Source organism: Candoia aspera, chromosome 3, assembly GCF_035149785.1.
Source record: "Candoia aspera isolate rCanAsp1 chromosome 3, rCanAsp1.hap2, whole genome shotgun sequence".
NCBI classification, from domain to species: domain Eukaryota; kingdom Metazoa; phylum Chordata; class Lepidosauria; order Squamata; family Boidae; genus Candoia; species Candoia aspera.
Window position 1 is genome coordinate 187,567,544 of NC_086155.1, and position 13,894 is coordinate 187,581,437.

At 36.1% G+C, this 13,894-nt stretch overlaps 1 protein-coding gene across 1 annotated transcript; it reads right to left on the reverse strand.

Annotated features, from left to right (window-relative positions):
- Positions 1-7,990: 7,990 nt before the first annotated feature.
- Positions 7,991-13,097, reverse strand: FBXO43 (F-box protein 43). Its single transcript, XM_063300261.1, has 4 exons — positions 11,617-13,097; positions 10,675-10,777; positions 8,607-8,792; positions 7,991-8,239 (listed from the first exon to the last, which is right to left on the reverse strand). Exons 1-4 carry the CDS (start codon positions 13,089-13,091, stop codon positions 7,991-7,993), a joined length of 2,013 nt encoding a protein of 670 aa, XP_063156331.1. The 5' UTR covers positions 13,092-13,097.
- Positions 13,098-13,894: the final 797 nt, after the last annotated feature.

Consider the following 13,894-nt stretch of genomic DNA (forward strand, 5'->3'; position numbering starts at 1 on the left):
GATGTAGGAATGCCCCTGATTCCCAATCTTCCCATCCCAATCTTCCCAGGATCATAAGAACATAAACAAGGCAAGAACAGAGTCCTGGTTTTCTGATTCCTGTTGAATATTTTTATATCCAGCAAATGCCCTTCTATATATGCTGGTCCTTTCGTTTCAGACAGATGTTTGGCAGTTGCAGAGACCAAGGTCATTTTAGTGCTGAACATCCAGCTTCCATCCTCTTGCTTTCAGGTCTTCACATGATCTCACTGAAATAAACCAAGACTTTTCTGAGCAGTAAGTTATAACTGATAGCCAAAGAAAACATATTTTAAATATTAAATACACACTGAATAGAGTTGGCAGGAAGGATTGGAATATGAATCTATGATGCTGAGTTTACCATTGCCATGAATAGACTTTAGTACAAGATTAAAAATAGGTATCTTTTTCTTTTCAAAGTATTTTTTGAAAATGAATCTTTGATGTCCCCTAGTGGTGAAATCCAGCATATTTCAGAAAACAGTTCACAGGGCTGTAGAGTGTCAGATATCAAACATCAGGGGAGTAGAAGATATTTGGTTCTGTGAGCCTATTTACTGCAAATACTCCTACATGCCTCTCAGCACAGGCTTCCCTGAAGATCCAAATTCAACAATGAAAAAATGCCCTCAGTTTCTCACAAGATCTTCTGGCAGCGGCTTAAAGGACTCAGAGGGAGAGTGTGGGTGTTTTGTTGTCTGGTTTATATCACTTGAATTCATATGGCATGGATTCGGCTGTAATTAATTTCATTCTAGTCATGGAAAAGCACAAGCAACTGGAACCAAGATATTTCCATGCTGTGACAAAACTTTTTTGGAAGGGATTCTTTATTTGGCTTGTTCTTCTTATCCCATTTTTATGGCATTCATTATTAATTTGATTGTTGCATGTGTCCAGCCTGCTTATGGTAGGGCTAACAAATTGAAGCTTAATCCTAGATAAAACAGAGCTCCTCCAGTTGTCAATCAGCCAGATTAGGAACTCAGGATTCAGCTTTCACTGCATAGAATTACATGCTCCTTGAAAATTCAGATTTGTATCCTGGGTGTCCTCCTGGATTCCACTCTAAACCTGAATGCTGAGATTTCAGCTATGTTCAGGAATGAATGTGTGCAAGTCAGTTTAATATGCTAAATGCAGCCATTTTTGTGAATTTCTGATGGGGTCTTGATGAAGCAGAGCTTAGTTGTATTGAACCATTTTCACTCTTCATGTGCCATTTAAATTGTCCACACCGCAACTAATCCAGAATGCTGCAATCAGATTGACAGGAGCCAAATGCAGGGTATAAAGGTAATCCTCATTTAGCGATTGCCTCATTTAGCAACCATTCGCAGTTACGACGGTGATGAATAAGTAACTTTGTGACCAATGCCCACATTTACAACATTCGAAGCATCTCTCTCAGTCACATGTTCACCATTACAGTCAGTTAGTAGGCATTGTCCTGTGTAAAAATATAAGCACAGTCACATGATTTTTCACTTAGCAACCACTTCACTTAACGACTGAGTTGCTGCTCCCAATTGTGGTCACTGAATGAGGACTACCTGTATGGACTTCCTTGTTAAAATACATCTATGTGCTACTGCTGTGTTCCAAGCATAGTTCAAAGTGCTGGTTATGACTTATAAAGCCATATTCTGTATTACAAGGAAACTTTAAGAGGTTCCCATCATTGGAGAGAGATGTATTGGATTTGCTCACTCCTCCAAACTGGGAAGTTGAAAAAACATCCTGGAAGAAGGCAATGCTAATTACAATGGTTACTGCTTTTGGAACACTACCATGGAACCTGCATAGACATCACCAAGAACCAAGCTGACTCAAGAGAGTCTTTATCTTTTTATACATCCAAAATTGGTCAGGCTGATATATACTCTGTTATCCTTCTACCAACAAAAGAGAATAGACCTTTGTTATATAAACTACTCACTGGGTAGGTGCCAATTGTTCTTTAAAATGCTTTTATTGATGATTTTTAAAATTTATTTAAGCTACTTTCATTACTTGCTTTTTTGAGTGCCATATTATTGTAAAGATCAAGTTGAAATTAAACATATTTACATTATGGTAATAAGCTTCCATGTAATTTAAAAACAACTAACCTTTAATTAATTAATTAGTGGGTTTATATGTGGCTTCAATCATAGCCAGCTGTGAGTGGCATGTGTGTATGTGGTGTGTGTGTGTGTGTGTATATATTTGACACCATAAATCAGGTTAAAAAACAACAAAATTACAGTACAAAAATCAAAGTATATCTACATATATAAACCCCAGAATATCAACTGCAGTAGAAAAATATTTCAAAGCCAAAGGGAATAAATATCAAAACATCCCAACTTCAAGGCCTGCTGTAACAGCCAAATTTTAATAGTTTCCTAAAAACCAATAGGCTTTCAGGGGAAATGCTGCTAAACAGAGTGGAAGCAGCAATTGAAAAGGCTTCCTTCCATGACCCCTACTGGTGACATTAATTGGAAGAAGGGATATGGAGAGAACCTACACTATCAGATCATACTGGACAGGCAGATACATTTGGGATAGGAAGTCCCAGAGTTGCCCAGGTCCTGAATTATGTAAGGCTTTAAATGTATCTACCAGCACCTTCAATTATACCTGGGAGGCAAGTAGCAATCAGTCCAGCTCTCAAGTAGTGGTGTTATATGGGCAAATTGAAATGTGCTCATGATTACTTGAACCACTGCAGTTTGGATTAGCTATAGATTTTGAATGCTCTGCAAGGGTAGCCCCATATAGAGAGGGTAGCGATAGTAAGTTAGAAGTGACTAAGGCATGAGTGACTGTGGGAGAGCCTTTCCCTCCAGGACAAGTTATACAGCTATTGGCATACCAAATGGAGGTGTGTGAAGGCCCTCTTAGCCACAGCTTACCACCTGGTCATCAAGCAGTGAGTCAAGGAGGATCCCCAGATTACAAGCCAGTTCCATACAGAGGAGTGTGACAAATGTCTTCCTGGGGTCAGATGACCTCTGAACCCAAAGCCACGCATCTTGCTGGGACTGAACTTAAATGTGTTCCTCTCCATCCAGACCCTGACAGTTTCTAGGCAGCAGGACAGCTCCTCACTGATATTACCTGGAATTAAGCTGCAAAGTTAGCATCGTCTGCATGGTTATCATACAGTACCTGACCCCATGTCAATGGATGACCTCACTGACTTGCTTTGTATAGATGTTAGGACAGTGTCAATGGATGACCTCACATCCATGTCAATGGATGACCTCACTCACTTGCTTCGTATAGATGTTTGACAGTGTCAAACCCTGCCACATCCCACAGTGGAGGATTATAGGCTTCAGCCTCTTTCCCCTCCTGACTGGAACCATTCTGTTAAGAAGGAGAACCACTACAAACAGTGGCCCCTACTACCAACCCTTGGAGATAGTATAGCAAGGAACTTCCTTGGATTGGTAAACCAGGAGAGGCTACTCAGGCTCAATCTTGCATAATACATAGACTGGGTTCATTGGTTTCACTAGGCCATTGTTTGTTTAACCATGATTTTATTTTATTTTTTATTTTATTTGTTGGATTTATAGGGCCACACAACGCAAACAATGTGACTCTGACAAAAATGAATAAATCACAATTGGCTAGGTTTCCACAACATGCAAACCCATAATTATATGCCCAATTTCAGACCTACCAAGTAAGATAATTTGTCTATTCATACCTGCATTTCTACTAAGCACTCCCTAAGTTAGTTACATAGTTCTCTTTTGTACTTGCTGGGCTGAACTGAGCCTTGTGGTGCCATTATGTGGGAATGGGGGTGTTTCAGATTTTTATTAGCTGCAGTTTTCTAAGCAGTCCAAATCCCCTCTACCTTGATCTGCAGTTAGCGATATGCCTCGAATGTATGTTTAAATAAATTATTTTATTTTGTTTTTTATTATTTTATTCTTATATTTTGTTTATTATACTTTGTTGTATCATACTCAGGCAAGCTTCAGTAATCTTTTTTGTAGAATCATCATACAATTAGAATTTCAAAATAATAAGCCTTGTTGGTTCATTTTAATCAGAACGGAGGTGAGGCAACATCTCTAGTGAAATCCACCTTTTCACCAGTTTCTTTGCCACTGTATAAGTAAATTAAAATATATATTTTGCAACGTACACTACGAAAAAATATAGTACTGTACTGCATTTAGGATTTAACCTAACAGCTTAAGCGTGCAATGCCCTATCACTAAGTCATGGAAAGATGAAGTGTCCTTCCACAATCATATATAGTTTATGAGATTGTTAGCATAGTCTAGAAGATGAAGAGGTTGTACATGGGTAAAATACAAATAGCAAACCAGACTTTGGATTCAACTCTGTGCTTAGTTTTGATAAGGCTATGCAAACCCATCTTGTCAATTAAAATATGATGACTTCATAGCCCAACAATTGGGCAAGTGAGCTTTAGTGGAAACAGACTGGAGACAAACATATTCAGAAGTTTCATTAAAAATTACTGACAGATGTTTATAATTTAGCTTGAACAATATGCTGAGTTGATTTAGGGCATGTAGAACACACAATACAACAACAAAACTGAAGGTTAAAACCAGCCAAGCCAAGCATGTTTTGTACATATACCCCTTGGAATGCTTGTCTGGCATAACTAAGCAACTAGCATGAACCTAGTAAAACTTGGCTGAGACCATGAAATGTTGCATACTGACAACACAGACAGCTGCCCCCTCCACTGCTTGCAAAAGACAGATAACATTACAAAGACACTATTGGCACATGCCGGCCATTGCCCAAATGCAGGCTTCCCAAATCATTCCACAAATTACATCACAACATTTTACAGTTCACTGGACATTCTGGCGTTGCCAGAAGAACCCATTAAAAACTGAAGCCTTCTAACATGTGTTACCATGCCCTCAATAACTCAAGACTAATTTGATGATCCCTGCACCCCAATTCCATAATTGTGCAAAGACAAATCCTATGCAGCCATCTCTGAGCAATGTAAGTTGGAACACTGAGCTGACAAAATCACAAGGCAAGCCTCCTGTTGGGAGGCTTCCTCAGAGGCACCCAGTGCATTCTCATTTGATCACATGAGCTGTGGTTTCCTGTCATGTATTTCAATAGTCAAGAATTCTACTTTCATTCTCTTAAATTTAGAGCATGTTCAAATGAAGACTGTGTCTCCCAGCCCACCACTTCAGCAATCCAATACCATAAACCAAAACAAGATGGTAGGAACTCTCCTTCCAGCGGACACCAGCTGGCTGGGGAATTCTGGGAGTTGAAGTCCACACATCTTAAAGTTGCTGAGTTTGAAAAACGATGGTATAAATGCATAACCCAATCAGATGTGGGATAGTTTCCAAACTCTGGTTGGTTAGCCCTTCAAAAGCAAACAATAAACAAAACAAAAAAGTGTTGGAGATACAGAGTAATTGAAAAAGCAAGCTCTGGTTTACAAAGCTCATTGTCACACCATAGCAACATAGGACCCACCTACCAGACACTGACAGTCTGCAATAACCCAGGTATGTCTACTGATGTCAGACTGGCCAATTGGATAGGAATTAGTGAAATAATGAAGCCTTGTCAATATTCCACTGGTTGAAGGGTTTATGGGATATCAGAGACATCCTGGAGAAAATGCATGACATCCCAAAATAATAAATTTTGACCCAGTTAGTAATAATTGTACACTGTCCAACCTACCAGTAAAGAACTTTGAGTGGGTGACTGGTAATTGGATGAAATGTGTTGTACAGACAGGGCCATGAGGTTCAACTAGTCAGCCAATTTTTGGGCTACAGGCTTCTAGAATAATAGAAATAAATCTTAAGCCATTAGAGTTAAGGTCAGAGCACTTTTTCAGAAATTTATGGTTAGGATGTTAAAGGCCAGGAGACAGCATAAAATCTATTACTCTCTAAAACTGACGCTATTGGGAAGAATATTTAATTTCCCATGTTTTCTAAGCTGGCAACTGGCTGGCTGTAAAAGTAGATAGAATGGTCATTTTCCTTATCTTTTTTATATCTTAGTGCTTGCTTTTGCTAATTTAGAAAGTGAGGGTGATTGTCTTAAGATTTTGCTGCTTCTCCAGCAGTCATAGAGGTGGTGTTATCACTACAGACAGCTTTAGCTCCAGGGGTAATTGATGCCCCCCTCCCACAAATTGCTGATTTTGTAAAGTTAGGTTCACACTACATGATAAGCCAACTATTAGGTTAACTGTGTGTAATTTCTATGTTATATCAAAACATATTATGGCTTAATGTGAAGGTCTGATTCACACATGTTAAGACAATGATTGTAGCCCATTCAATCACAAACTGCAAAACCCTTTTAGCACAGTCTGACAAGCTGTATTAATCCAGCCTATATGCTCCATTCCTGAGGAAAAATTGGAACGCTCGCTTTTTCTCTAATGGGAAACATAAGCTTCTGAAACTTCCTCAAGCATTAGAAATACTGTATATATTTTAAAAAATAAATAAAACATTTGGCAGAGCTCTGCTGATACTTGCTTCCCAGAGCTTATATAGAATCAGTATTGGATGAGAGAGGGCTCTTATAATGCAAGGACAATTCAAACTAGCCCTACAAGTGGAAGACAAATAAAAAGCACAATCTATATAGGATATCCACCTCAACTATAGGAGAAATTCATTTTTTAATTAATTCAAGCAGCATACTTAATAAATATGAAAGCATACCAATACATCATCATTATCATACTTCTGGACAATATGAAGTTGAAGTCAAAATCTATTACATGTTGCAATATATTTTTCTGCTCAGGATCTTTCATGTATGGAACATCATATTTTACAACCCAGAAATTAAGGATATGTGCAAAAGTTCTGTTCCTTATTATAACAATCATTTGTTATAAACATAGCTTGGGAAGAAAGTAGTTCTGTAGGAGGAATTATTTTGTTTATTCTATGGTGATTATCTTGACATATATTTGTATGTTTTCCAGATTGCCTTGGTTTTGATCTGCTGAGATTCCATCACTTGGCTCCAGTTGCCCTGAAACTACAAAGTGAAGGGGATTATGCTCCGGCCTCATCCATCAGCCAGAGGACTAATGGCTGCTGGGTTGTTTGCATACTTAGGGGCAGAGAGGCCCACCTGTTCAGTTCAGATGATGGCCAAGATTATGCAATTTCAAGTTCCAGTATCTGAAATTCCTTCCTTTTTTCTCTTTTTGGTATTGGATTTTTTAAAATCCTTCCTGTTGAACATACCTTTCAATTTTTGTGTATATCATTTAGAATATTTTAGATACTATAAAAGTAAATAGTAATATTTGGGATGAACAGAGTGTTTGAAAATATATTACTTACATGCTATGTAAGCTCAATTCCAGATACCTAAACGGCCAAGTCCATGTAGTTTTCATGGCAACACTATAGAAGTGGTTTGTCACTGCTTTCTTCCGGGACATAGCCTACGGCCCTTGTAATTGCTGGGTTCTCCCATCTATGTAACTAAGTCTAATCCTCCCTAGTTTTCTCAAGATTGGGCCATCAATTACTACTTGCTAGGACTTAAATTATGTACTATCACTGAAATATATTTGAAATAGTTATTAAAATATGAAAAGATAACATATCATTGCAGTAATTCTTTTTCATTTGACAATGACAAGAGCTAAATTTAAAATTCCAAAACAAGATTGCCAAGACAAATTTGAATTATGTTGAAAGTACTTTATTGAAATCTCATGAGTGTGTCTGGCAAAGTAGCAAACACCAATACAAGAGTTTAAAATTTTTTCACTTTTTTTTTCAAAAACGTATCAAAAGTTATATTTAGAATATTGATACAAAGAATTAATTAGCAACTTGATTAATGGTCAAAGTAATACTTTCAAAATGCATAATTATTAAAAAGTGTTACCTATATAAAAAAGAGAATTTAGGGGTAGGGGACACATTTAGTTCTCTTCACTCCAAGATGTTTAGAGTCGTTTTAAATTTCTCTTGCTTTTTGCACTTCCTGGAAGAGCATCTTTTTTACTTTGCCTCATAGAAGATGAACTGCTACAATCTCTTGACCCATGGAAGGCACACAGACATAAAACACAAAAATCAAATGCACAATCTTCCCGGCTACAAAGTCCACGTTTTTTTAAGGACTGATATTTAGCAGGACACTGACATCTTGGACAGGGTTTTAAAGCTTCATCACTGAAAAGAGTTTGCGCAACCTATATCAGGGACACAGACAGTAATTAAGTTTAGGCATAGTATACATACGTTTTTATAGGGCCACTAATTTATTCTCACATTATATATTTTAGGAACAGAATGCTTAATATATTTCTGCACTAAAAATAAAAAATTCATTACAGTTGAAAACTTACTAGGGCAAGAGATAAAGTTAATGGCAACTAGTTATTACTTGTCCAGCAATATATTGCAGTAGCCTCACTTCATTAAATAATGTATTTGCCACTTAAATAATGTTCTCCAACATCCACAAATCTTTCCTTGCATAACTCTGTAGAAACCATGTCAAATCATATTATGGGGATGGTTTGTGTTTTATTCTAACAGTGAGTTGCAGTTACCTACCTTTATATATGCTTCTTGCTTACTCCTTGACTGAAGATTAGGGCTATGTTGCAGAGGTGTCAAAGATTCATTACATGATGAGTGCATTTGTAATACCGCAGATTTTGCTTGAGCCTGGACTGGTCGTAGTGCAAACCGAGTCACCATAAATCTAGTAGCAGCATTTTCAGTGTCCAATAGGCATCCCTTTAAAAATGACCCAACACTACAAATCATTTATTTTTACAAAAATCAACTTAATTTGCAATTTACCATTTTATGTCAGCTATGCATTTAAAGTTCCTATATGCTGTTTGTCTGATAAGGTATAAAAAGGTAAGAATGATATAAAGAACTTTCTAATACATTCAGTTTCAACCCTGTAGGGATCTTCAAATTTAATATCCACACTGAATTCTTTTCATGCCCAAACATTTGCCATTTGCCATGGAATGTTAGCATGAAGCTGACCATTTAGGATTATGTTCTAGATTACACAGAGTTGATGGAGGAAGAAACCTTTTGAGCTTCACATTGCCTGACATTAATATCTATCTCTCTCTCTCTCTATCTCTCTATCCAGTCTTCCAGTTCAGATGGAGGCATACTGTAAAGGGAATTCAACAGCAAGGGATAGGGTATCTTCTATGGAAGCTTTCTATGGTTTATTTGAATGCAGTTTAAATACAGTTTAAAAATCACTTCCAACAGAGAATTAAATAAAATTATCAAAATATTTTACAATCAGAAAAATATAGAAATCTCTGCAATTATCTTCTTCAAATCTTAATAACTTTAAAATACATGTATCTGATGTGGTTAGAGTCCAACCATACTATGTGTATTTTAAAATTAATTTTATTACATTATATCTAGCAGGACAGATCCATTATCTGATGAAAAAGGGTATACACATACATACATGCACATCCATCATGCTATTCCATTTTAGGGTAAGCAGTGATGTGCATAGTGCAATAGGAAGCAAGCAATAGTTAACCAAAGAATTTATTACAAGCATGAGATGAGAAAAGCAAGTATAGCCAAAATTAAAATTTATACCAATACATTCACTATTTCTCACCATACCTTCTGGTCCTTGCAATCATACTTGCTTTTACCATGACTGTAAACCTCTTCATACATTGACTTTAAAAAAAACAAACTTCTCCTCTCCCTCTTTTTAGGATCAACTCCATCTGATGACTTTCTGAATCTTTCCATTCCACTCAACCATTTCACTCTTCCGTCATTTGTTTTACAATTTGATCCCTATTGATTCTCTCTATCTGACCAAAGAACCTCAACATACGTCTTTGTACTGGTTATTCACTTTCATATTTAATCTGCATATGTTCAGTACCCATTGATTCTTGAATATGGAGAATGAACTAAGAATAGACCTCTTATATACCCTATTCCCACAATATGCAATTGACTTTTATGACTTTTCATTGATAGTTAAACCAACACCTTTAGTTCCCTGCATATATTCATCAGCTCTGTATGATTAGACCATCTGTTACATCCTTCCTCTTTCTCTTAGTTTCACAGACACATAACTTATTTTTCTTTTCATTCTATTCATTTTCTCTTCAACTGCTCTTCTCCATTTATTCCTTTTGCATTCCAAGTCACAATCTTCCAGATGCCATGGTTGTAGGTAGGACTAGGTAGGACCATAACTATGGACCTCCACACCCATAGCTTTGGTCAATTAAGGCCTTCATATAACATTTTTTAGTAAGATAGAGAAGGAATAAACTAGGTTACCTGCTTTAGTCATACTCATGCCACATGCTGCATTTCTTGACACCTAGAACAATATTGGCCAGTATGCCACAAGTGCAGCCAAAATCCAGTTCTATCCCAAGAATTCTAATGCTATTCTATCCAAACTAGGATTTTTGATCTAACCTGAACTTGCAAACTGATTTGTTGCCAACATCCCACCAACTCAGAGGTACAGCTGTGTGTTTACATACACTTGAGATGATACAGTATATATTTGTCATGATATTTCTTTTCTTCAGGTTCAAACCATATCTCTTCAATTCCCCTTCCAAGCACCACTGCAATTGTAAGTTACCTTAGTGTCTGCTCTCAGCTGTTTTATATACAACTTCCGCCTCCGATTTGCATGCTTATCATGTACAACAATTTCTCGCCAGTTTTTGCTTACTTTCCACATACTGAAACAAAGAATTGCTATCAGCAGCATTCAAACATGCAAGAATTCAGTGGATTGCTTCATTCCTAATACACTGACAAGTTTATTATGTTCCTAATATACTGGCAAGTTAAAGAACTATACTGGGGGTTATCATTAAGAACAAGCTGAATCAGGACAATGTACATTCATCAAATTATTGAAATGTTTATAGATTAACTTAATCATTTTTAACAATTTACATCATCTACCATGGAGAAACAGATGCTAGTATTAAATATTTTAATTCCTAATACATGCAATTAATACTTAAGATCTTGACATATTTCATTCCTCAGCCTAACATGAGACACATGGAAAAATATTTTTGCATACATAATGATTATTTGTCCAATTCCAAGCCTTATTTAATGAAAGTGCCAAGCACTTGTCAGAAATTACATAACACAAAACAAACAGAAAAGTAAGAATACAAGTGAAAACTACCACAAGATGTTGAAAAGTGAGGTGCTCCTATCCAGGTTTCCATTTACCACAGTGCATTCCACAAGCTTTCACTGTTTTTTCATGAATAGCAGCAAATATTCTATGCCAAAATATAGGTCCTTATATTTCTTAACTTTTTTTCTCTAAATGTTTTCTTGGTGCTGTTAACTTCTACAAACTTTGCAGATTTTCAGATCAGTGCACATTCATTTTGTACATGTATAGTGCAATTAGGCTACATGAGCCTAGGGACCCAGAGAACTAAGTTTATTATTAGTCTATGTGATTTCAATGTAGCTACGTTTATATAGAAAAATATATAGCATTGTCAGACGTCCAGCAAAAGTTTAAAATCTTGTAAAATATATTTCTTACCTGCATAAGCTTTCTACGGTCAGGATGTCTAAAATCATAGCAAGAATATGTTTTAAGTCTCTGTCCTTTAATTCTGTTAAGATATCTAGTTTTTCTATTCCCATTTTCTTGCCAATTAGTTGAGCAACAATATATTTTAGCACAGATAAATCATCAAGTTTCTTCAGTAGATCATTTTTGTCTGCTCTTTTATTTCTGGTTTGCATAAAGATCTCATGAATCACTTGCAAAGCAGGGGTTCTTGAGAGATTTCCAAGGTTTGGAACCATGCATTTATTTTCATCTTCTTTAAAAACTAATTCATTGTCTTCATTGATAAAACCATCTACTACTTTTTGTTTGTGTTTTGAATTAGCAATGGTAGTATTATAATCATCCTCTTTTTCTGATTGTGACCCACGTTCTGAAAGAGTGGATAATCTTCTTGAGCGCTGTAGTTTTCTTACCTTTCTTTTAGAATTTAGAATGCTGGATGATTCATTACGTTTTTGAAGTAGTTCTTGGAAAGATCCCTCATGATCTGACAAGGAATCTTCTGATTTATCACACCCAAGTGAATTGTAGCTACTGCTATCAGGCATTAGCAAGCTCAAATCGCTTATTTCTTTAGCTGATTGTGTATTTGTTTCAGATGTATTAAGATTAAATCTTTCAACAAGACTGTTGATTGGTGTGATAAATCTATCATCATTTATAGTAGGTAGTGAACATTGAGAAGCTCTGATTAACCCTGAACTTTGATTATTAAAACATATATGTGCACTGTCAGTTAAAATGTTAGGAGTGACTGTAAAAGATTTGGACTGGATTGGTGATAAACCACCTGGTTCTGACAAGCTGCCTTTAGGTTTTGAATCATCTATTGTAGAAGTCCTTTGCTGGGAGAACATAAACCTCAGTTTCTGACAATCGGAAGTAGATTCTTCAATTTTTAGAGTACTGGTAGCCAAAGGCTTATAGCTTTTCTCTTTTGGAGAATCCAAACCGTGCTTGGATATCCTTTCATCAAAGCTAAGGAAGTGAGATAAACATGTTTTTTTCTTATTATTCCCTGAAGATGATACTTGCCTTTCAGAACATCCCAATGTACCAACAGAAGCTGCCTTAGACACAAGTAACCTTCTGCGGAGTGATGAGTCTTTTTTAGCAACTTTGGGTGTTTCACAGTAGTCTCTAGGTATATTAGCATCCTTCCCTTCTGATAAAATAGCATTATGTTCAATGGGAGACAAAGCTGAAGTGCACAAACTACTAGAATGCAAATATTTAGAATATTCTCTTTCATTCTGTTCTCCTTTGCATTCTGCATCAGTATAATAAAAACTTGGGTCCTTGATTGATTCATTGTATCCACTGTCATGAAATATGGAAGGAGAGTATGAATCTTTAAAACTGCAGTATCTTGCACTATTCCCAGGAGAGGTCAATCTGCCCCTTTTTAAAATATTAGATAGAATTGAATGAGTTTCTGACATCTTGTGTTTGGAACTGATTATCCTCTGCAAAATGAAAATAGTATTTTACATCAGAAATCAATAGCATAATTTTATTTAAGAACTTGTTATCCTTCAATATATTCATAGAAATACTTTAACCAAAGAAGACAGTCACCACACTTTGTGTTTGCTTTATATTATATTAAGATGCTTGTGTCCTGACAAAGATGATGTACTTGGTATCATTTATTAGTTAATTATTACTGAATAAAAACACCATGCTATGTCTATGTTTTGTTTATTAATTTATATCCAGTTTTCTATCATGTCCTTAGTAATTCTGGAATAACTTGTTGGCAATTTCTGATTTGTAAGCATGAATAAATTGGAAGCTGATAAAAAGTGAAGATCAAGCTCTAACAAAATTAGATCTTAACAGCTCAATTTTATCCCTTGGAATCATTTATATAACATTTGCATAATAAATTTGTAATTAAAAAAATAACTTTCAAATAGTTGAATTAAATGTTGCATTTCTATGTAAAATAACCTTTATCTAACATGCTGATGTCATTGTTCCATTTATAAGGTCGCTATAATATCATTTCCTTCCTTCTTTTTCTCTAGAAGCTTAAGATAGAACATATGGGAATCTCCTGGCAGTTATGTGCTCACACCAACACTCTGGGATAGGTTGGGCTTTGAAAGAGTAACTGGCTCAAAATCATCAAATGAGCTCCACGGTCAACTGGAGGCTATAGAATATTGGCCTCCCCTGTCATCATCCAGCCCCTTAACTTCTGTCCTTCATTGGCTTTTTAAATAACTTGATAATATTGTAC

Bases quoted from the DNA above. Each gene is read 5' to 3' on its own strand.
- FBXO43 (XM_063300261.1), bottom strand. From the start codon at position 13,091: ATGTCAGAAACTCATTCAATTCTATCTAATATTTTAAAAAGGGGCAGA. The intron at 10,778-11,616 runs GTAAGAAATATA...TCTTTGTTTCAG, and splicing joins ACCGTAGAAAGCTTATGCAG to TATGTGGAAAGTAAGCAAAA. The intron at 8,793-10,674 runs GTAACTTACAAT...TCATTTTTAAAG, and splicing joins AGCTGAGAGCAGACACTAAG to GGATGCCTATTGGACACTGA.